Below are 25,547 nucleotides of genomic sequence, written 5' to 3' on the forward strand. Positions count from 1 at the left end.
TTAAGCTTGGACTAAATATAAAAAAAATAAAAGACAAACAATCCTTATTTTATGACATTTATTTAAGAAAAAGTGAAAAGTTTGAAGCTCTTAAGTTGAAGTTCTCTCAAATCTTCTACTGTATATTTTTAGATGAATTTATACATTTTTTTAAAATAAGAATTTGTATGAAATAAGCTTCAATCAGAAGAGAAAAAAAATATTTAAAGTCTTAATATATTTTTATAAAAAAATGTGCAACAAAATCTTCAACCTTTATATCTTTAATATTTTGTTAAAAATGTATCTGACTCACTCCACTGTGGCTAGCTGCGTGTGAACTTGATGGATGCACTGCCGCCGCCTTCTCACCCAGCCACGCCCCCTAACCGATTCTCAGCCCCCTGTCCCCTTCCCCCTGTCCGCCTTTAAGTTTCCCCTAGCCCCTGGGCAGTTGGCTGGAAATTAAAATTCAAGAATATTCATAACCGTACTCAACTTCTCACTCGCACGCTTCAACTTTCAGCAGCAAAGGGGAGACTACACCATACCTGATACTTCTACACTTGAAAAAAAACCAACAAACTCATTAGTTATATATCAGGAATATATATTTCTTAGCTAGTCCACCACATACACCGGAAAAACTAATCCTACAAACACACAATATCCGATATTCGTTATGAGCCCAGCAGGGATTCGATGCTGAAGGGCGAATTGTAGATGCTTTTGTTTCTGTTCTGCGGCGGCTCTGGCTCCAGCTTGATGGGCACTCGAATGTCCTCCGGGTCCTCCTCAGGATCTTCCGGTTCCACGTCCGCTTCGCTGCCAGTGCTGCTCTTCGGATATGTCCTCGAGGAACAAAACGAATTATCCTGGCTACCGTCCTGGGGATCGCCGACCACATCGATGGGCAGATCATCGTCCTCGTAGCTGGCCATGTCCTCCAGGTCCTGGTCCTCGTCCTGGCCCTGGTTCGCCAGCCAGTGATCCTTGTGAGCCGCCAAGTAGTCGGCTTTCAGCCTCTCCAAGTCCACTTCGATGCCTTTTAGTCGCAATTTCCGCGCCTGCCTTTCGATGGCTTTTCCCATCCGTTTGCTTCTCTGGGCCCTGGATGGGTGAAGGATATATTTTTTTATAAATTATATTAAGTAAGTTAATTAATTAGTTACCTCTCTCTGGCCCGTAGCTCACTCAGGGGTATAGGAGCTCCACTGCAGCTCTGGGGCTGGGCGTTGTGGGCCGGCCGGCCAGGACCCTTCTTCGTGTGCTCCTTTTTGCGCCACTTGGCTCGTCGGTTCTGGAACCAGACCTGTAAATTTTAATAATAAAAAATGTATTATTTTTATTAAAAAAGAAAGTAAAAATCTTGTTAAATAATTGAGGTAGAGAGGTGATTAGGTGCTGGGAGATATCCATTACCAGAATACCGAAAAATAGCTCGCTAGTAATTTCATTTCAATAAGCAAGGAGAGCAAGGGCAATATGAATTAGACACTGAGAAAAACTAGGGTCTTCAACACAGTTAAATAAATAAATTATAACACATAAGAATAGATATTACTCTAAATATAATAGCCTTTAGTTTTGAATATTTAAGAAAGCAAATATTAAACCAAAAAGTAAACTTTTCCTTTAAGAAATCTATATTTTTCAGTGCTGGAACCAGTATAGTCTATAGTGGAGCTATTTTGTCATGCGTTTTGGAGCTTCTATGGCTGGTGATGATTATCGGGCCCATCGTGATGATGGGGATGGCTGCCCTGGTTAGTTGGAGTCATAAACAAGATGGCGTCGCTAATTTACTTTCAGTTTTTCCGGCAAACTCAACCGTGACATTTTCGAGCGGTGTATGGGTGTATGGGTATGGGATGTCGGTGACAATTCAAATACATATATGACACATATATATATGATACTTATATGTATTTAAAGTACATACATGGGTAGAGGTCTGTGCGACAATTTAAAGTCATTTGCATGCATTGTTCACTTTTTTTTTTTGTATTTTCTTTGTATTTTAATGTGCAACAAATTGTTTTCGAACGGCGGCATGCAATGCATTTTCGTAACGAGGGCCTCCCTTTATTTTTGTTTTTTTTGTATTTTTTTTGGCAAATTGAGTGACTGACTGAATGACGAACGGACAGAGGGACAGAGGGACAGACTGTCGCTGTCTTGTCGCTTGCATTGACAAATTGATATGTCATGTCAAGAAACAATTTCAGACACAAAGCGTAGCCAAATGTCCCGACCTCCCCATACCCTCAGTACAGTACAGTATACTCCCCCATCCATACATCCATATCTACCCCATTCGAAAGAGACAGATAGACGGACCTAGAGAGAGAGACAGAGCCATGATAATCACACGACTGACATGCAAAGTTGCCAACAAAGGGTTAAGGTAGAGGAGAAGCTATGGGAATGCAATTGAAATCATTACAACAACAAGCGACACGAAACGCAATTGCAAATGAAATAAAATGAATTATAATGGATAAAAATAGTCAGGTAATTGGTTTTATTGAGTAATTGAGTTCCAGTTTGCCACCAAATTGTTTTACTCAGCTCACGCAAATGTTATCGAAGCTCGGAAACAGGATATTAAGATATGTCCTCACCGCTATTCGTCCTTCTTTCAGATCCAGTCGCATTGCCAGTGCCTCCCTCATGAACACATCCGGATAGTGATTGCCCAGGAATGCCCTTTCCAGCTCCTCCAACTGCCACGAATTGAAGTTTGTCCGGCAACGTCGTCGTTTCAGAGCCTCCGACTCTCCGGTTTCATCATCCGGATACGGGAAAGTTCCCTCCTTCTCATCCGGATTGTGTTCCTGATCGCTATTGGCCTCCTCCTCATGACTGGAATCTAAAATTATTAGCAAATATATTATGGCGACCGTGACAATTGAGCACAAAATATTATGGCGACCGTGACAAACAAGAAGACTTCAAGAAAACTATTCTCCAATGATTGCTTTCCCTTCAAAACAAAAAAAAACTAATACAATTACCAGCTTAAAATCATTTAGATTCGCTAATGGCCATAACTAACTGGTAACTGGTAACTGGTAACTGGTATCTGTTGGATACCAAAATGTGCAAATGGCTGGATGAGAATCGGGGCTCGTGTCTGCCTCGTTTTATAATTGCAAACAATTAAAGTCTATTTATGCAAATTTCCAAGATATGCCCCGGTCCGGGTCCGGGCCTGGGCCTGGGCCTGGGACTCCAGTGCCTACGACCACCCATGTGCGGTAGGAGAGGAGGATATACCAGAACACCCCCATGCCCGGGTATCCTCAATCTGAAAATCGCAGCTGGAACAGGAACAGGAACTGGCCACGCCCACCGTATACCGCCCCCTAATGTGAGGAGCAGGAGATCCAGCTCTGGAGAAGGAAAAAGGAAACGCAGGAGCCAGGAGTCGTTTGTCTTTCTAATTTATAGCGGCGCAAATTGGTTTCCACAATTAGGAAGTGGTGGGTGTTGCTCGGATATGTTTAAAGCTGCAATGGCGGAAGTAAATTACTCGTATTTTAGGGGGGGTACTACTGTCTCCTACTGGTTTTTACATTTCAACTGCAAAAGGCAGTAGCTTAGTTAGAAGGGGGAGGCCTTAGTTAATCTTTAGGTTTCAGATATTTCAAATTTTCTAATCAAATCTAATCATATAGAATATTATTGGAATTTATGATTTTATTTTAGTAATATATAAAAGGAAAGAGATGTATTCTCTACTCATTTTTTGAGGTTAATAAAGACTACAATCTAGTAAAGTTTTAATAAAAATATATTCAGCCCAAAGAATTCTTGAAATTTTTCAAAAATTAAAATGCCAGTTACTTTTAAGCTAAAACCCTTTCAATACTAACCATTACAAAATAAACAAAACAGAATCTTCAAAAAATATAATCCTTAAATAATATATATTAATAACAGAAAACCCTTATTAAAACCCCCTTTTATTAAATTCCAGCTACGCCCCATTAGCTCTTCGGAACCCTTCGCCGCCTTGAATATCCATCGTTTAGTTGCAGTTTTAAGTGAAATTTAATTGCAAAAATTTGCCAGACCAACTGCTGTTAGTCCTGCTGACTAACCAATTACAACCGAGTGAGTCCGGAGGAGGGGTGGATGGAGGCTAAATGGCCCAAAGTCGAGTCCCCCATCCCCATCCCCGCATTACTGGGAGCTGGGGAGCCACTGGACTGAACCACTGAAACCGCAGAGTGTTTTCCCATCATCAGCAGCGGGTGGTCCCAAGACCCAAGCTCATCACTGACGGCAGGCATCGAAATAATATTTTAAAAAAATATACAAGATGATAAAAAATTATAAATAATTAAAATCAAGTGGCTAAGGATGCGATAGGGAGGTGTTATGGATCATAATGGAAGAGATACGGAGACTACGTGATTTTCGGAGGAAACAAATGCACACAGATTTTGACAATTTAGAAACACATCTGTTAGGAAATCGAAGGAGACCTGAGTAGAGTCCTTCTGGTCCTGCTGGTCCTTGTCAGAGAGAGAGAGAAAGAGAGAGATAGAGAGAGAGAGAGAAGAAAAACCCAGACCAGAGGCAAAAGAGGAAAAATTCCAACCCTCATTCAAGCCCAAGACCAGAAAACCCAAAAACACAACGACGAAAAAAAAAATGAATAACAATACAAAAGGGGCAGGTCCCTGACAAGGACTCTTTGGTATCGCTTCAGGTCCATCCCCCCCTCCCCTGACCACACCCCTCTTGCCCTGATCCTGGCCCAAAACAAAAACATGCCCCTTCGACCTCATCATCACACTTGAAAGAGTAAATAAAATATAATTCCTCAAGGGTGTTATAAATAAAATTATCTGAATTATGGTTTTTGTTGACTTTCCCACTTTACCCCTTAAAGGGGGGGTATATATATTTGTAGTATCTGGTGTGGCATAGTTTTCCGAGGGGTTTGTCCTTCTAATTTGAACCACAAAGATTCCATTCGAAACAGGTCCTTTGCTCTTTTGTTTCGACTCTAGTTTTGATTCTATATTTTCTAGAGGGATGGGGATTGCTTTCAGTCTGGGATTTTGGGATTTGGAAGGCAATCGATTTGGAAGGCCAGGAGGCTGTGACTGTAGTGGGCGTGGCTCGGTTAATGGTTAAAACATTTGCGGGGCATTTAGAAAACTGGCACCAGAGGTGCCCAAAAACTGAATGAGACCCCCAAGGATTGATGCCAGGATGTCCAGGCAGTCGTTCAAGAACTCATTGAAACTACTAGTGGGCAGTGTGGATCCATAAATAAATAAATAAGCCAGGAGGGAGAGAGGCCTATAAATGGGCACTGAAATGCCAAAATAAATCATTTAAATGGTCCACAGCAAAGGTGAGTTTTTGCAAAAAAAGGTTTCAGGGTTTTGGGATTTTTATTTTAAAAGTTTAATGCCTAAGAAGTGTAGAGTAAGGAATAGTATTACTATAATCTATCATGGTTTAATATATATTTTTTTAAACCTCTATAATTCCTAGGCCCTTGTCTCTCCAGCCATTTTGTTTTCAAACAAAAACTCATTACATTTAATTAGTTTATTTTGTAAACTCATGACCCCCTTTTCAACCCCCTCTCATTACAGAACAGGGCTAATTAAAAACATTAACCCAATTTAAATTGGGCCAGCAAATGGCGAATCTCCAGCCCGAAACAAATGAGTCTGATCGACTCAAAAATTTGCATACAAACTGTATAAATTTCCGCAGACTGACTTGTCTGGTCTGGCCTGGTCTTGTCCAGTCGGAGAACCCTAAACCAAAAAAATCATAAAACCCAATCTCAGAGTAGGGCAAGCAACCCCAGTATGAAGGACCAAGGACCAAGGACCAAGGACTAAGGCCTAAGGACCAAGGGGAAAAAATATCCTTTGGCCCTTGGTTTTTGCCTAATTTCAAAGGTCGTTAAACAAACAAACTCAAGTGGAACAAAATGCACACGCAGGATGAGGAAAGGAAGGAGGCCCTCGGGACGACAATGATGATGCTGATGATGATTTTTGTGAATCCTGTAGTCTGTAGCCTGTGTTTCCCTAAAAAATTGTAACTGTCTAGGCAACACTACCACATCAAAACGACCCACAAAAAATTACCCAACAAATGCCCGTAAAAATCTATAAAAAACAACGACCAAAAAAACAAAAAAAAAAATGCAAATTCTAAACTAAAAAAAAACGTGAGGGCTCATTAGCATTTATGGGTGAACTGGGAACTGGATTCTAAAAAGGACTTCTTCTGAGGTTCATTAGAAGCTTGTCACATGATTTGATTTGCATTCAAAAAAAATTCAAAACTATCCCAAATAAAACACCCAAAAGTCAACCAAAAAAAAACAAAAAATGGAAGAAAAATCGTTAGGCATTAGGCCACATAAACTATTAGGGCTGCTAATTGTGTGACCCTTTTGTTTTTTTTTTCTTTTCTGGGTGAGTCAACCCCCTAACAGAAACCAAACAATAAAAAAAAAGGTGAAAAAATAACGCCCAGAATCAGGCATAAAGTCTGACACGCGCCCCTGACACGGCGATTTCGATCCTTTTTCGGCTGTTTTGTTTTTCGAAAAATAGTAACCCCTTTTTTTTTACCATTTAACATTTAACATTTCACCATTTGCCGTTTGCCTTTTCCTATTTTCTATTCCCTAACGCTTTTCATTGCCTGTCAAAGGCGTTTAGTTCCCGGTCACATTGATGGATTGTCCGAATATCCTTTTTCGTCCTTGCTAAGTGTGTATATATTTTTTTTGGTAAGTGTGTTAAATTGTTTGTTTATCACACTTGGAACGTGGGAAGATGATTAAGGGGGTGGTTGTTTTAAAAATATATATAATGGGTTTTAAAATAATACAAGTGGCTTGGGAGAGTTCTTAAAATATTCTGAAAATTATTGAAATATATTTTAAAACTTGAATCAGAAAAATTTGACTACTATATAAATTTGACTATGGACCTGTTTATTATTATCCTTTCTATCTGTCTAAGAACTATTCTAAACTCATCCTTACTCTTAATACATAAATATTGATACCCGGTACTTCTATCCTATAAATAGGATTCAAAACAAAAGGTTTTAAAAATATATATAAAATATTAAGACTATCAGGGACATATTACAATTTTTTAAATATATTTTGAAACTATAGTTAAGGTCTGAAAACATAACTAAGACTAAAAATAATAACTATGCTTATATAATCTCTTAATAAAATATATTAAGAGATGATGACACTCTTTAGTCATCAAATTAAATATAATATAAATTTTAATATAAACTTTTAAAATAAATAAAACATTTTTTTATAAAGAAAAAATACCCAGAAGTCCCTTATCCCACTACCATCTAGTTTAGTCCCAAAATAATTAACAAATTGATGTTTTAAACTTAATAGAAATCCAGTTAAGTGGTTTATAGAATGGCCCAGCCACTTTGCCACCCCAAGAGCCCAGAGGCTGGATACTGGAGACTGGACGATAGCTGGAGTCCATCATCATTAGGCCCATGGCAGTTACAGTAGACACCCGGACAATCGCCATTTGCGGGAAGGTGCCTAGTAATTTGTCTAGGCCCCGCTAGGCCGCAAGTATACTATTCTGACGCCGTCACTCAACTCCCGGGCGATCCCCTTTGGTGTCCTGATCCTGAACCTGAACCCCGAGCTCGGCAAGTGGCAAGTGGCAAGTTTCAAGTCCCATTTCCGTCGGTGGCTTTATGGGCGAGCAGCAATAATAACCGCAATCCAAAAAGGCACCGGCACAGTGGGCCACAAATGTGTGGCACTTAATTTAATGAATTTCTTTGCACTTTGCCTGAAAAAAACTACCTCTTACCATTTGGCCCAGACCCTTGCCGGTTGCCAGGTTGCCAGGTTGCAAGTTACCAGTTCTTGTTGCAATTTCCAAGAAGGTATCTGGCTGCCCACTTGCCACATGAATTTATACGAGTTGTTTGCATTAAAACGAATTGATCGACACGACGAGCGAGTGAAATCGACAGCCCGACTTGGTATACTATATTTTGTATTATGGGGAGTATGGAGTATGGATGGCATACACACAGGTTCTTGCCTTCATCTTGGCCAGATCATGGAATACCTGGGCAAGTGGCAAGTGGCAAGGGGTATGGGGTATGGGGTATGGGTCTGTGTCCAGGTTCGGGTCATTGCTCATCTGCCAGGCCAGGCACGTCAACGCGGCAAATTACTTTGCCCTGCTGCTGCGATGCAAAATTGAAAATTCAACTGGAAGTGGCCGAGTGGTTAACTTGGCAACATGCTAGCCATCTCCCATCCACCAGGTATGCTTTACACTTTAAGAAATATTTGAAAATATACAAAGATATTAATTCTAAGATGACCTAATTACCGGGTATTATTAGGTTTGATTGGAACAAAACTGTTTTTTGATTATTAAATATTTTGCAACATTTTTTACCTTTGGAAAAGTTCTTTAATAATTCCCAACTCCTACTTATCTTTAGTATTTTTGTTATATATCAAGATTTGTATTTATTCTACTTTTATGTTAAAAATCCTTAAACTATCCCTATATGATCTTTTTTGATAATTTCCAACTAGTTTTTGAAAAATATCCCTATGTCTTCAAGTTTTATAATTCCCAACTAGTTTTTGAATAATATCCCTAAAAATATCCCTTTAAAGTCTTCAAGTTTTATAATTCCCAACTAGTTTCAGAAAAATATCCCTATATAAAATCGTAAAATTTTATAATTCCCAACTAGTTTATGCCAAAAATTTCCCTAAAAATATCCCTAAAAGTTCTTAAAGTTTTATAATTCTCAACTCATTTGTTTGTGTTACCTAACCTTAATATTTTTAAAATCTTTTAAGAATGATCTCTCTTTTTAACCAAATGCCTTTATTTAAAGGACAATAAAATATTCCACTTCTTAGCTAAGATACCCTGATATTAGCAAATAAATTACAACCAACTAGTTTTTGTTTCAGTGCATCTCGGACTCTTGTATGTTGGCTGCATGTTATGATTAAATTTTGATAGCCAACAACAATCAAGTCAAAGAAAATCAATAATTTTTACGCATCTTGTTACGATGTTGCCAGCTGCCTGCCCCTGCCCCTGCTCCGGATCCGCCTGCTCCGTCCTGGACTCCTCCTGGACACCCCTTGGCCCCCTTGCCACCTTGCCCCCCTTGGGTCTTGGGCCCGGAGGAGAAAAGTCTGCTGGCATGACGAACTGCCTCTCAAAAGCGATCTACCAGCTACGATCGACATGCCAAAGCGGCGCATAAATGTTTTGTTGTTTTAATGAAGACGTCCATGGGCCTCTCGACTCTACAGTCTTCAGTCTTCAGTCTACAGTCTACAGTCTTTGGTCTTCTGGAGTCGAAGAAGACATCAAGGCGTTGCATGCCACATTTTTTACCTTGTTTTTACTTCTTTTTTTGTTGCACATTTCTGGAAAAAAGGGGCGCGTCAGCGTCTGCACGCCAAAAAGGTTTCGGGGTTCGAGTTCGGGGTGTTCGGAGTGTTCGGGGTCCACTATCGCTATCTCTATCCGGTTGGGCATCCATCCAGCCCTCTCTTTTCCCCATTGGCCGCTTGTGGCGCATTATTACGAATAGGGTCTAATTATTGTGGCAAGCCCCTGAGCTATAATTTGCCTGATTGATTTACATAACGATCGAAAATGATCAAGACATTAATTTCTTATTAACGTCGTTTCGTTCGCTCCTTTAGATCGCTTTTCAGTCTTTTCTTCTCTCTCTTCCTCTTACATATATATATATATATATATCGTATATATATATAGGTTGGAGAGTGTCTTGGAGTCTCTAGAGGATTCGATCGTCTGGTTTTCTGTTCAGGTTTTCCCTCCGAAGGCGTAACTCTGGACTTGATTTCTTTTTTTCCCATTTTTTTTTTCCTCTAACGACTTTTCATCAGTGGTGCCTTTGGGTTCTCTGGATTCTATACTATATTGTATATATATGTGTAGAAAAAATATCAGATCGGGGGGCGCCACAAGAGCCACTTACAGTGTTGCATGTCCTGGCTCCATCTTTCTCTCTATTTGCGTTGCATGCCACTTGTGCCTCATGTGCCTCCTCCTCTAGCCGCTTCTATTGCCAATTTTCATTTCATTTAGCTGCTTTAAACGCTCTCTTATTTGACAGTTATTAATTCGAAATGCCCCAGCCGGTTACCGTCATTATACTCCACTTGATTTACTCACATTCTCAGTTTCATTATCTGGTTAATAGATTGATTTTTTGCTGAGATTGCAAAAGGAGAGAGACAGGACGCTGCTTCACAATGTACGGCTTGAATTAAAGGGTTATTTGTTTGGGAAATATTTTGATAACGGGGTATTTTAAGGTATTAGTGTTGTGTCTCCAAAAAGGGATATTTCAGCCGTACATTAGTTGGCAGCGACATGTTAGTAACGGGATATTAAAGGTATTAGTGATGGGAGTCTTCTACCAAAAGTGATATTTCAGCCGTACATTAATTGGCAGTCCATTAATTGAATATAGAAATATTCGCAAGTTTTTTAATTAAAAAATAATAATAAAAATTATCATTTATATTTACACTAATTTTTAATAAAGCAATAATTTAAATTTTAAATATTTTCTCAGGAAAATAAAAATATATTTTCACCTAAAAACTGTTGCCTCCTGTTGCCAAAATATTTTCGGGCTTCGCTTTATTTTTTTTTGGCCAATTTGTGTTGGCCATGTCTTGGTTGTGCCCCTACCCCCTCCATCCTTCCGCATTCCGGCTCCGGCTCTGGCTCTGGCTCTGGCCCTGGCCGATCGTTTTGTTCGTTTCGGACATAATTAATGTTAGTTTTAACGCTGCTTGAAAATGTTATTTCCCTTGATTATAGGAGGGCTGCCGCCTGCTCTTCCTCTTCCTCGGACCGCCTATCTCCGTCTCTTTCAGCCGCCCGGCTTCCTCTTCCTCTTCGCGGCTGCACTGCCCTGCTCTGCTTCTTCTCGGACTCGGCCGCTGTTTACGGCCGCTGATTGTTGGGTGTTTTTTTTTTTTGTTTTTTTAATACCCTACCTTTTGGGGATATTTTGGTATTTAAAATATTAAAAATAATAAATTTTAAACTTAGAGAAAATGAAAATATATAGTTTAGCTTTAAAAAGAGACTTGAGATGAGGTAAAATAATGTTGAAAGCAATAAAAATTATCAAATTTAAAAATTGTTTTTCTATTTTAATTGAAGCCGTTATCCGTTATCCGTTATTGTTTTTAGTTATTATTTGAACTTTCGTCACCTACACGAACTACCTTCTACAGTGAGGTACATAAATAAGTCAAGTTCTTCCCAAAAAATTAGTTAAAAAATTACAAAACTATGAAGTTTGAAAATTATATTTATAAAAATATTAATTTTATATAAGAAAGAAAAAATAAATAAATCACTGGCTCTTAAAAAATCATATTAGATTACTAGCAATAAATGTTTCAGGGATTTATAAAGAAAATTACATATTTATTTATTTTTTTAGAGTATTAAAAATTTGTTATATTTATTTTTTAACAATCTCGTTGAAATTTTTTGAGTTTGGCGTTGGCTGCAGTGCTCTCTGCCACCGCCACCGTCTCTGCCGCTGCCGCTGCGGGCAGTCATGGGGAAACATTTTATGACGATTACTGTAATTCGTTGCCGCAAACAATAATTACTTTCCATTACGAAAATGGCGGGCATATTATCACCTGAATATCACACACACACACACATACGTATATAGATGTGGAGTTACGGTTACAGGATCGAAAATACAGGTGTGAAGCGTAGTCGATCCCCAATACCATGAAGATCGCTATGGAAAATGAGACGTTTGCTGCTGCAACGTTGTCTAAAATTTTCGGTAATAAAATATGACAACTCAATCAAGGCCCATAAAAGGCCCAACCAACCAACAAAAAACAACAACAACAAAGGGGGCGTTACCAAAGACCCAGAAATAACAAAAACAACAACAACTGAAAGCTCAGCAATTTGCAGAGGCTGCAAAGACGATCAAAATTTACGATCATTTTGTTTTCAAAATCAATTTAGAAAGGAAGCGCGGCAAAGATCAGGCCCAGACCCAGGTCCAGGTCCAAACCCCGAAAGAGATGGCTGTTATGGGAGTAGAAAGAGACAGAGCAGACTGTGAATTGAGTTCTTAAGTTGTTTTTGGAGACTTTAACCGGCTTTAACTTTAACTCGAGATCATCGGGTATCCCTATAAATTTTTTCTTCGTTTTCGTTTTGGGCTCTTTGCTGAGATTCTCTGTCGGTTTCTCCACCGCAAGATTTCCTTTTTTTTTTATTCTCCAGTTATTAGCCTGGTAGAACACGAGTCTTGCACATTTGAGAGCTTGTAATTTACTTAATTTGATTACGACGAGGGTCTGCAGCGACAAGGGGCCGGAAAGACAGTAAAGGATCTTTTATAATATAGGGGGAGAAGTTGGGAACTTAAAAATTTAATAAGTAGCAAGTCTTTAAACGATGAAAGGAGTGCATTTTTATTATCTACTAACTAAATACTAAAAAATATTAATTTTTTTAAGATTTTTAAGATTTATTTTACAGAAATATGATGAGATTTAATAAGGGCGCTGCTCTATAATGTACGGCTGGTGATAATGAGGTTGGGATGTAAGGTTACCTTTATGAACATCCTAAAAATTCCATATAAGCTCTTAAAATCTCAACTCTTACCCCTAACCAAATACAATTAATTATTACAAATTCTAAAATCACTTTTAAACCAAATTCGGTCTACAAGCTGGTCTAGGCCAAGTGTAAAATACACAGCCTACCTTGGCACTATGGTATAATGGCCAATAAAACATTAATTTTAATTTGCTAACCAAATCCACTTGCACGACTATGCTGAACCAGTTTCTGAACCAGTGGTCTGAAGGCTCATCTTGTTATACACATATTATTATGGGCCGAAATTCCATTGGGACGGTACCCCAAGTCCAATTAGGTTCTTTGTATAATTAATTGTGCAAACAAACTCACACAGAGCGGAATGGCAGAATGGCAAAAGCCAAAAGCCAAAAATCAAAAATCAAAAACCAAAAACCCAAGCACAAAATCTATTAATATAGACAATAGTTTATTAATTGAAAGTTATGTCTGACCCGGTCCAATGATTTATGCCCAGTTTTGAAAACCAAACCAAAAACAATCATAATGCCAATTTTTTTTGTTAGCTGACCGAAACCACAAAAATTATTAGGGATGGAAAAATGTACAAAAATATTACGTATACGTAATTAATAAAAAAATTAAATGAAGCTATTTTTTAATTTATATAAATTGGCATAATTTTTATTGCTAATATATTATTTTTGTTAAAAAAAGTAAAAGGTATACCCAAAAGAATTTTAAACAATAATACGTATACGTAATATTTGTGATAGCGATATATTTCGATTAACTCGATAAATATTACATTTTGAGGGTTTGGTAAAGGGATATTTAAATAAAGTACTAGTTGAAAATAAACAGAAATATCAAAAAAGGAAAATAATCTATATTTCGAAAAAATTACGTATACGTCCTGTGGACCCAATATTGTTTTGTTTTCTTTATGATTGAAAAATAAGTAAATTTTATAGAAATCTTAAAATAGTGTTTCTATTAAAGATCAAAGAGGTATAATCAATGCTAATAAGTATTAAAATAATTTAAAAACTAGCTTCATAAAAAATTACGTATACGTCAGGAACTTAAAGTTTAGAAAAAATTATATAAAATGAATAAACATACTATTTAAACAATAAGTGAAAGGTTTTCATACTTTTCGATTAATAATGTTATCGATTTTATCGATTATTTTGATATAAATGTTAAAATTATATATTTTTACTTATCAAAAATGAATTATTTTTAGGTTAGCTGTAGATCAAGACTTATAAATCGATATTTATCGATATTAGTTATAACAAGCCTCATTTTTTTTTGCGAATATACATCCCTATTAATCGCAAAAAAGCGAAAACAGCGACGAGGCGAGCATAAAAATTGATTTCTGCTGCTGCTTTTAATGAATTCTTCCCCAGCAAACAACAACAATAACAACAACAACAACAATAACGACAGTAACAACAACAACAACACAATCTCAATCAATTTCAAGTCGCACATCACATCAAAACAAATTACCAAGGAATTAATTTGCCATCGGAATCACGCAAGCGCAGATTTGCGGCCATGCGAGTGAAAAGGCAAGGACTAACCTGGGCACAGAACGCCAGAGCGAGATGGAGGCATGAAACGAGAGAGAGGATTTGGCCGCAGGATTCAAGCACAACGAGTTTTGGGGCGATGGCGATTAATAGAGCGCAAGAGAGCGCAAGGAGGGAGTGGGGTGGGGTGGCTGGTTGCCAAAGGAGAGTGGGAGAATGGGAAAGGTAGGTGCCGTGATTAATACATGAGGATTTAATTAACTTGCCATCGGACTATCTCTTTCGCTCATCTCGCCTGCTTTTCGCTTTTGCTTTCCGTTTTTCGTTCTACTGGATTGCACAAACTATGGCGGGCGGAAGAGAGTGTGCGAGAGCGAGCGGAAGAGAGACCCAGACCCAGGCGGCGCAGAGACAGAGAGAGCAACTTGTTGTAAATGGTAGGTGTATTATAAGCAGAGCAGGTGTGTCTGTGTGTCTCTGTCTCTGTGTTTGTGTGCGTGTAATTGAAACGTGTTTCGTTGTTGTTTTCAATGTTGTTGTTGTTGTTGCCATTGAACGCCTGCAGCGCGAAAATCGGTGGCATGTATAATTTTTATCACCTTTAATTAACTTTTCAATTAATAAAAAAAACGCAGCAACAACAGCGCCAAACACGTTGAATGCATGTTAAGCGGAAAAGTCGCAGCTGCCAAAGCCACACAACCAAAAACCATACACAGAGTGAGAAAGAGACGGGGAGCAGGGCAGAGCAGAGCAGACCAGACAGAATTGCCGACGGCATTTGGCCAAAAAAAACATGCAAAATAACGGCAAAGTCCAGACCGATTAGATGGGGGATACCATGAAGGAAGATAGGGCTAACATGGTGAAACATGGTAAGATACGGCTAGGACATATTGGTAACAGGGATGACAAAGAAAAGAGAGTTTTTAATGTCAGAGAGATGCATTAAAGGAGGTCTATTACACTTTGGAACATTGTTGCAGGGCGAGTAGTTAGGGACAGTAGTAATAACGAGTAGATAGAAACCTCTATAACAGAAACTAGAGGGGTTTTAATTAATATTTCAATAAAAAGCAATCTTTTTTAGAGAAAAAACATTAAAAAAAACTTCTATTACAGCTCAAAAGAGCTTTAATGGCGAGTAGTTAGGGACAGTAGTAATAGCGAGTAGATAGGGACAGTAGTAATAACGAGTAGTAATAATAACGAGAGACATTTATAACAAAAACTAGAAAGGTTTGAATGTATATTCCAATAAAAAGCAATCTTTTTTAGAGAAAAAACATTAAAGAACACCTATTTAAGCTCAAAAGATCTATAAAGAACATACTTTCATGGCGAGTAGTTAGGGACAGTATCGAGTAGCAATAACGAGTAGATAAAGACATTTGTAAAGGATAAGTTGTACCTACAGCTATAATAGTTGAAAAAAATAACCAAAAATGTGATTAATATTATTATTCTTAATCAAAAACAGTATCCACCATTACTTTCAACCAAAAACCCAATACAAATCCCACTTATCTATCAAACTCCTACTCCAATCCTATTTTTTCCATCGAGTCACGCACGTTTGGTCTACTTCCAAGTAAAGCCAAGTCAATCGTTTCACAAAAATTGATTAAAAACCACATCGACTCGTGAAGAACAATAAACAGTAGAGAGTTCCAAAAACAAAAATAATAAAAAGAAAAAAAAAAACAAAAAATTCAAAGCCGAAAAGCACGAACGGAAACGGAAATGAACACCAGTTCCACCAACACACTCACACACAGACAGTGTGTGTATGTGGGGGGGAGGGAAATGGCTTCAAAGTCAGCTAAAAGTGTCATTACAACTCACAGCAGAAAACCAGAAAAGCAAAGAAATCAAGAAAGCAAAAGTAAAGCCAAAAACAATAGCAGGTCCAAAAAGTTTCAGGGACGTCTACAGAGCTCTCCTTCCGTCTAGCCCCCCCAAACCCCAACCCCCTCAACTTTGAAACCTCCCTAGGCATACGGCTCAATTCAATTTTATCGTTTCAATATTAACCCAAAACAACCCCACAATATTGCCTTCATTTAAGGTTTATTAGATACAACGACACAACGTCGTTCTGGAGGCAGCTTACTGGGCTGGAGAGTAAGGTGGGGCCTCTTTTCCAGGGGCGGCTGAAAACGAGGGGGCAGTCGAGTAGACAGCCAACGAGCGGAACGCTCTTGGATACAAGACATATTGGGGATTCCAGCAACAACGAGGCAGGAATAGAAGGTATAAACGAATTGGTGGTACCTGGGAGTTAGGTTTGAAGAAAAAGTGTGACCAGACCACTATTTGATGCATGTTTTTAGAGGTATTTTAGGTTATATATGAAATATGTTGCTTATAGCCCTTTGTTTTATGATTAAGAAAGATAATATCTAATTTATTCTTAACTTATTTTAATTTTAAAGGACTTTTAGGTCTTTTTTCCAGGATATCCAAAATAAGTGTGACCAGAACACTATTTTTTGACATTTTTAGACATGTTTTCAGAAGGAAATATATGAAATTTGTTAATTATAGCAATTTATTTTAAGAATTTATGAATAAAATAGAAAATAATTAATATATATTTAAATAATTTTAGTTTTAAAGGACTTTTAAGTCCTTATTCCAGGATATCCTTTCAGTCTTATACTGCAACCTTAAAATTCCGAATCCGTGAAGCAAAATTTTCCAATTTACAAGCGAAAGCCAGCGGGAGGAAAGGCAAGGAAAGGAAGCCAGCGAGCGAGAGGAAAAGCAGTAGACAGGACGATGTATAACAAGGATAAATGCCAGAGTGTGTGTGTGGGTGTATGTGTGTGTGTGTGTGTGTATAATGGCATAAACATTGATCCAACCGTAAAACTGGCTGACAATCGAGCCTGGCAGAAGAGAGAAGAGACCTAGAGTCCTGCCAATCCATAGTCCGTAGTCCTTCCGCGCCGCCGCCCCCACCTCCCCGCTCCCCCTCTTGTTTTGGCCATGGCAGTAAGCCAAACCGAAACGACGCCAAGCCAAGTGTATAAATTGTATTAGCCCCGAAGTGTCGTGCGGCTTTTCTGGATTTTTTTTTTTTGTCTGAGTGGGATGAGAGGGGGCGGTGAGAGGGGGCGTGGGTGGTTGTCAGGGGTAGGCAATTTGCTTGTGAAACCCCCCCACAGCCCCCATCCCTCTTGTCAGGGGTGGTTGATGCTCGTCACACGCACGCACAAAAAATAAAAAGGACATCGGTGTGGGGGACCACATGGCGGATACGCAATATGGCCGCCATCGTCGTCTTTTGCTGCCAGACAAGGTGGGGGGGAGGCGGAGGGGGATACAGTGGGTGGTAGACAAACACACCCACACCCACACACACACACATACATATACATGCAGAGAGAGAGAAAATCAGGAGCTGTGACAAAACCCACCGAGTGTTGGTGTCATTTGCAGCAAATTGCAAACCGCAACAATTTCACAAAGGACGAACGCACAAGGATAACAAGGACACGAGCTGGGCTGCCAGGATACTAGGATGCTAGGATGCTGGGAATAGAATGGAATGAAATGTACGGGAATGGAATGGAATGGCAGAGCAATCTGTTTCAATATAAACGCACATGAGGCATTTACGAGAGAATCCAACAAGCGTCGAGGGGATCCTGTATCCTGCCTCCTCTTTCGTTGTATGTGTGTGTGTGTGTGTGTAGCTCTGTGGGTGTCTCAGTGTGCGGGTGGACTTTGCAAGCCAACATAAAAAAGGAGCTGCCACTTAAATGCTTCTACATTCTGTTGTTTGGTCAACAGTTTTTAGTAGCTTTTCATTTCTTCTTCGAGTTTGGATTTTAATACCCTTCCAGAGGGTATTCTAGTTTCAGCGATACAAACGATAACGATAAACAATCGATTTCCCGTCCTTCTGCCTTTGTGGCCCATATCGATAGCTATATCTCGGCCAATTCTCGACCGATCCTTAAGCGGAATACCTTAATAGATTTGTGGACCGATTTCCAGCCATTCTGCATCAAAATCTGGGCAGAAAATATTTTTTCAAAATTTTTCAATTTTTTGTGGGGCATCCCCTTTAAAATCCTGGATTTTCGCACTTGGCCCGTATTGATGGCTATATCTCAGCCAATTCTTATCCGATCCTTGAGCGGAATACCTTAATGGATTTGTGGATCGATTTCCAGTCATTCTGCATCAAAATCTGTATAGAAAATATTTTTTCAAAATTTTTAAACTTTTTATGGGACATCCCCTTCAAAATTCTGAATTTCTAAGATAGTCCCTAATTTCTAGGATTTCTAGGCAGCTCTCTATAGCACATATAAAGAATATACAGACGTCGTCTTGAGTTCGGAAACCTTGTATCCCTTAGTCCTGATTTAATGTCAGGGGTTGCTGCACCACTACACCACCAACTCGCACATACATGAGGGGAAACAGACGCACACACACATCCTGGCACTCCCCAGGGTGTCATAATTCTTGACGAGCTCATCTTTTACTTAAGTTTTACATAATTTTCATGTCGTCGAGGACGAGCGGAGGGCTGTTTTGGCTTAGTCCTTGGAGATAACATAAAAATCGGAACGTGTGTGTGTGTGTAAGGGGGGGAGCTGTGTATATATATTTTTTCTCTTTTGATTTTTGGCTGAAATTTCAGGGATTGCCAGGGAGTGGGTGGTAGGGTGGCTGGGGTGGTTTTTGGGTGGGCTTAACTTTTGCGGTAAAACGCTCGATTCTACGTGCTTGCGGCTTTTCCGCTTAGCATTTTCCTCCGGTCGTCCTGGGAGGACTTTTCGTCCTGATTCCGGGTCGTGTAATTGCCTTGATTTCCTGACACTTGTCGACGCAGATTGCCAACAAAGTGCGGCGTGGGGTGTTTGCCTGATTGATTGGCCATTTCATATAAATTATTGTATATATTTTATCCTCTTGGACTCCCTCTCCCTTAGATCCCCCCCCCCCCCTCTAAAAACAAAACAGTTATTAAATAATAAGCCAAAAAGGCGCACAATCGCTTAGGAGCTAATAAATTCCACCATTACACCAGCCTTTATTTTTCTGGGTTTCTTACCCTAATTTGCTAATCTGGGAAAACGAGTTCTGCAAGTGCCACGCCCCAATTGCGAGGGGCGGTGGGGGTCGGGGCGAGGGTGTAGTAGGTGTGCTTTTGGGGCGTGGCACTTGTAATGGTATTTAAGAAACAACAACAAAAAATAACGCCTCGAAACTGTAAATGGCCAAAAGCCAACAAAGAAAAAATGAAAAACAACAAGTCAAGTGGCCAAAAAAAGACAAAAAAACAACAAGAGAGACCTTCCCACTAAAAATAAAACCTCTTAATTTTTGATACACTGAAAAAAATGGAAATAGTTGTAAATAAAATAATATTTCAAATATTTAGAGAAATATTTTAGAGACAAGAATTGTCTCAAAAAACTTTACTTTAAAAATATAATTTATTATTGATAAATACATATTTATTTTTTAACTATTACTATACCAGCTTTTAGTATTGCTTTTATTCTTTAGTTATTTCCTTTAAACTAAAGTTTTCTTGGAAAGATACATCTTGGAAAAGGTTGAAAAAAAATTTGTTGCCTACTTTTATGCGTATTTCAGGCATTTTGGCCTTCATAGACGTTAATAATTTAATAAATCAGTAAAAAATTGTATATTTCTATATTTTCTTATAAATTTCATATATTTTAAATTTGTTATATATATTTTATATTTATAAATCTTACGTTTTTTGTAAGTTTGTGTAAAATTTTAGACATTCTTGTCCCAAGTACCGGGTATAAGTAATATTTTATGCTTTATTTTGAAGCCCCACAGAAAATCCCTTATAATTTCTATTCCACATTAAACCTAAGCTCTTTATTTTCAGTGTAAAATTTGTGGCTCAGTTGTTTGTTCATTTTGTATTTTGTTTTTTATTTTTGGGCAAAAAATGTTTTTATCTAGCGCCGCCATCTTTGTGCTAAACGGTAATTGAACAATGTTATAGGGTAAAAAAAGGATATAGACTACTATGGGCGGAGGCGGAGGAGGAAGAAGAGCCGGGGACTAAGCCAAATCCGCCCCTTGAAGTGTTTATCCTTTACCGTTCCGGCTTGTGGGGGCCGGGCCCAAAGTGTTTTCAATTTAAGTTTAGAGAACAAAACGCCTTTTGATTTTTATTAGCTAACTGGGTGGGTTAAAAAAAAATAAAAATAAAAAATTAGCCAAGTGGGAGTGGGTTAGGGAGGGGGGTGAGTCAAATAAATACAAAATAAAATTGGAGGGGTGGGGCCAAAATTAAGTGAGCTGCCAAAATGCATTCAGAGAAGGCCTAGAACAGTGCTTTTTTATTTTTTTTGGCTGCCTGGCTGGCTGGATGGCTGGCGGGCTGCCATTGGCAAGGATTTATGGCCCCTGGCCAGGGTTGTCGCCCTCATAAATTATGCAAATGTTAATTCGAATGCAAGGACGTGGGTGGATGGATGGGTGGCTTCGTTTTTGGCTCCTCTTCTGTTCTAATTTCTTTATTTTCTTTTATTTTCCTTCATTTATTTGTTTTTTTTTTTTTTGGCAATCGCCTAAATGGCCCGGCACTTAAATAATTATCATTTCCCGGAGAAATAAGTCCAAACTCGTCAAAAGCTCATCAGTTGCCAGTAGTTTCGACGATCGGACCAATTAGTGCCCAACGAGGAGCCCACTGAGCGTTTTATTAATTAGCTGAAGGAAAATCTCTGTGGAAATTGGACCAATAGACCCTTTTTCCCCCATCCCCCCCAACAGAATTACGAACAAGAGTCCCATTAGTAGCTGATGTTGATGGGTTTTTGGGGCTTCCAGTCTTGTTTTCTTCAAGAAACTTCTCATTCTCCTCCACCATTCACTCCGATCGAGTCAATCTTTCACTTTTTCGTTCGCTTTCGGGCCAAAGAAATCTTCGGATCAGCACTCTTTCATTTGACCGTAACGGCTACACTGAGAGAAACTTGCTGTATGGATTTTACAAATATTTTTTTATCAAAAAGCATGCTTAGAAGAGTATATATTAAGCAGGATTTTTTTGTCTTTCTTCCACTCTGGGATTTTTTTATATTTTTTTTTTAAGAAAAAGCATGATTTTTGTAAAGAGTTTCAACATTTATTTCGAAAAAAGCATGCTTTTTTTAATTTTTTACATTTTTTTACACAAGAAACATGCTTTATATGAAATAGTTATCTGAAAATATATATAAAGGATGCTTTTTTTGGGTTTTATGATAAAAAAAAGCATGATTTTTTGAAGAGTTTCAATCTTAAATTCAAAAAAGCATGTTTTTTTTGAGTTTTTTTTATTTTCAACAAAAAAGCATGCTTTCTATGAAATAGTTTTAAGATTAATATTGAAAAATGTATATCAAGCAGGCTTAATTTTATTTTTTAACACTTTTAACTAAAAAAGCATGCTTTTCTTTATTTCTTAGATGTTTTTTTTTATTTTATTTTACTTCTAAAAGTTTATCCTAAAAGGTACAATTCTTAGTAAAAAATATGTAATAATTCCCAAAGTCTCTCAAAATTTTTCTGCGTGTAGGCAGCTTCATCTTCATTTTCCTCTCGACACAATCACAATTAATCTAGGGACCCTGGGCAGCAGTAGTACCAAGTTCGTTCTACCAATTTGCCCCCTCTCCGCCCTCTGGCTACCCGCGCGGCAGTACCCCGACCTCGGGTTCAACCCTGTCTCGTACCGCCCCGCCCTGCCCCGCCCCCTGGGAAATGATGGCAATTACCAGAAGCGCTCGCGGTCAGTTCTGTCTAATGATCGGCCATCGGAATTGAGTGGAGCGGATCACCTGGGTTTCGAGATCCATTGGATCCAGTAGATCTCTTCTCTCCACAACTCAATTCATTCATCACCCCAAAAAAAAATATATATTAAAAAAAATGCCTTGATGATCGTTAGGCAGGGAGGGGGCCTTCCAAAAAATAATAGAAAAAGTCTGGAAGAACCTGACGGGGCGTGCCAATGGCGTTCTTATTAATTTGCCCAATTTCCACAACCAGAGGAAAACCCAATGAGGGCCAGTGAGGTGGTGGTGGGGGGGGGGGGGAAAACTTAATTAAAATGTCGTAAACGAAAATTGTATGTTTTAGGCCACGAGAGAGGGGCAGGGTAGTTGGTCGGCTACCAAAAATAATTAAGACATTTTGCTTCTTGTTCGACCTTTTTTTTCTTTTTTGTTTTTTTTTTATTTCGTGCCCCCCTAATATATGTTAAGAAAAATTACTTTCCACAAATTGTTTGGCTGCCCAATTTCCCTCACTGACTTTTCACCTATTTTTCTTCTTTTCTTTTTCTTTCCATTCTTTTTTTTTTTTAGTATTATTATATATATGTATGTTTTTTTTTTGTGTTCTTGTTATTTCGGGGCCGCGACCGAAAACAATAAAAATGACTAATGGCAGCTAATTTCCCGTCGTCGAGCCACCAATTTGAAGAGTTTCCCATTTGGTATTTGGAATTCGGAATTGGATGCGCCTCCGAAACTGGTTCACTTCAATTGCCAAAAAGGCAAAAAGGCCAGAAAGGAAAACGAGGGGCGTTGCCCGGCTAGGGCGTGACCTGCCCAGTGGGTAGCTGGCCAAAAAAAAAAAAAAAAAGAAATCCAAGAAAAAGGAACCAGACTTCACCTGTCTCTGCTCATTTCCCATTTAACAGCCAGCCAGGTGCTACTTCGCACTTCCGAAGTTACAAATTATTGCAGTTTTTTGAGGTTTTTGGAGAGGAAAAAATAGATCTGGCCTAAAATTAGGGTTTTTTGAGTAAAAAATGGAGGGGAAAGGGTTTTTTTTTAGGTGATTTAAAAATTATAAATAGGATAGAAATAAATTAGAAGGCTAGAATAGGCTTAGAAATAAAATACATTTGAAAAATGGTTAAAGTTAAAAATAATATAAGGATAATGCTATAAAATAATTATAATTGTCTTTGAAGATGTCTTATCTTAAATAAAATAATAAAAATAAATAAATAAAAATAAATTTATAATCTATATTTACTGAATTATAAAATTAAAAATATTAAGACTTGAATTCTTAAAGAAAAAGATTGAAAGATAGTATATAGATCTATAAGATAATAAACCTCAAAAATACTATAACTATATCTCTACAACCTATAATTTCCCTACCAAATACTCTCCACTTGTTCACTCTTTTTGGACCAAAACCAAAATAAACATGGCCCTTAACCACTTGGCCATTAAATCGCCAACGTGTTCAGCCCATTGTGGTCTCTAAACCATTTCGCATTTGGCCAAAACACACGAAATTGCAGGCCAAATTTAATTACGCGCATAATCAACAAGCTAACAACAACCACAGGATACACAGGATACACAGGATACCATATACATAGACATATATGTATAAACGCATTAAAATTTGGCCAAAAGGCATAAATAATGCCCGGTTCGGTTGATTAAAAATTGATCAAAAAACATAAAACAAACAAATTATGCATGGCCTGGTGCGATGGTGTGTTGGTGTGGCGGGGAATTGATTAAAAAGAGCAATTCGATTGAAATTTTATTGGTAAATTGAATAAAGTACGCCCGGCCGAGTTGGCCCAGTTGGAGGTTGGAGAGTTGGCAGAAAACTCCTTTTTTTTTTTGTTTTGCTTTTGGCCCAAAACCAGCAACGGAAAATGCCATTATCCTGGCGCATGTTTTGGGTGTCTGGTTTGGGGAAGTTAATGAATATATTGAATGGCCAAATGAGCGGACCAGAAACAGGACATGGACAGGATATGGGGCAGGATATGGGCCAGATAAAATAGTTAATAAATAGATATTATTTATAAATAAATATTAAAAATAATAATTATTTTTGTTTATATTTAAATTAAAAATCCAACTCACCTTCTTGCTTAATTAGCGCTTGTCGACTGACAGGACCCTGCTTTTTAAAGGACTTCTTCGACTCCCAATCCCACTCCCTCTCTCGCTCCATTTCCCGATCTTGATCCTGATTCCGTTGGTCCTGCAGGGCGGCTGCTGCGGCCGCGGCATTGGCCCGCTGCATTAGCGCCATCTGGCGGAGCATATAGACCGAGGAGGACGTACTGCCGCCGCCACTTCCGGTGCCAGGTCCCGGGCCAGATCCTGTCGGACTTAGAAAGGGCGACCAGCCGGGCACGCGCAGATTGGCGGCAGCGGCTGCCGCATAAAGTTGCAAGGCGGACGCTGCCTGCGGATGCGGATGTGGATGCGGATGTGGATGCGGATGTGCGGATATTGGACTGTTAGTGGCCACCTGGCCGTGGACTTGGGCCTGGGCGGCAGCAGCCAGTTGCAATTGTTTAATCAATTGATCCATTTTTCTTTCCAGGATCTAGTTTAGTATTATTACTTAGTTTAGCTAGCATCTGGTATATTTTTGGTATTCTTCGAGTACCGGTTATCTATAGTATAGTTTTTGGGGCTTCTGGTTTTAAGTTTTATGTTTTTGGTTTGTTTTAATCTTTTTTAAATTTAGTTTTTATATTTTATGGATTCTTAAGTTTTAAACTTTATTTTTAACTTTGCTTTAATATAATTTAATTTTTAGATAAAAAAAAATAGCTTTTAGTTCTGGAACCAAGAGTTTTATGTTTTATACACTTTTTTAGTTAAATTTTTTAACTTTCTGTGTATCCTTTTCAAAGGACATCGACTGTATTTGAACTTGATAGCTCCAACACACACACAGACACACAGACACTATCACACTGACACTAACACTTGTAAAAAATTGGCCCGCATCCGTGTTTATTCGGGGGATCCTTTGGGGATAGACGTTTAGTGAGCCGCACAGTGGATCGCCGGATAGCCGGATCGCCGTGTGCCCACTGTGCCAATATGGTTAACACTGTGGAGCGGCCGCGGCGGCGGCGACAAACAAATTGATTCGAATTAAAATTACGCCCGTAGTGGAGCTCCGTAGTGGAGTGGAAGTGGAGCTGGGAGCTTGCTAGCTTGGTAGCTTTGGAGCGCGGAGCTTGGAGCGTGGAGCGTGGAGCCTCTCGGTACCTACCGGAAGGTAGCCCAGCTGGGGGAGTTGTTGTTGTGGATTTTTGCCATCAGAGTGCGAGCGAGACAACTGGCCCCCCTCCCTGACACTGGGGCTGGTCGAGTGGAAGCGAGATGCCCTGCCAGCCGGCACATCTCTGACGTTTAAATGAAAAATGTCCAGAGAAGCTTCAGTCTTTTGTTGTTTTTGTCCTTTTTATCGTATTTGTTTGTTTAATAAAAAATAGAAAATGCATACATGTGTAAGCATATGTATGGTTGAAAAGGGGAGTGGAGAGGACAGTGGAGAGGCCAGT

The 25,547-nt window shown here is 38.8% G+C and overlaps 1 protein-coding gene across 1 annotated transcript; it reads right to left on the reverse strand.

The window, feature by feature from the left end:
- Positions 1–586: 586 nt before the first annotated feature.
- Positions 587–25,223, reverse strand: LOC6502214 (homeobox protein unc-4). Its single transcript, XM_001965983.3, has 4 exons — positions 24,103–25,223; positions 2,604–2,851; positions 1,152–1,291; positions 587–1,089 (listed from the first exon to the last, which is right to left on the reverse strand). Exons 1-4 carry the CDS (start codon positions 24,557–24,559, stop codon positions 660–662), a joined length of 1,275 nt encoding a protein of 424 aa, XP_001966019.1. The 5' UTR covers positions 24,560–25,223; the 3' UTR covers positions 587–659.
- Positions 25,224–25,547: the final 324 nt, after the last annotated feature.

This window comes from Drosophila ananassae, chromosome XL, assembly GCF_017639315.1.
Source record: "Drosophila ananassae strain 14024-0371.13 chromosome XL, ASM1763931v2, whole genome shotgun sequence".
NCBI lineage: Eukaryota > Metazoa > Arthropoda > Insecta > Diptera > Drosophilidae > Drosophila > Drosophila ananassae.

Excerpts from the sequence above, each read along its gene's own strand:
- LOC6502214 (XM_001965983.3), bottom strand. The coding sequence starts at position 24,559 with ATGGATCAATTGATTAAACAATTGCAACTGGCTGCTGCCGCCCAGGCC. Across the intron at positions 2,852-24,102 it reads AGCGCTAATTAAGCAAGAAG|ATTCCAGTCATGAGGAGGAG; the intron begins GTGAGTTGGATT and ends TAATAATTTTAG. Across the intron at positions 1,090-1,151 it reads GAGCTACGGGCCAGAGAGAG|GGCCCAGAGAAGCAAACGGA; the intron begins GTAACTAATTAA and ends TCACCCATCCAG.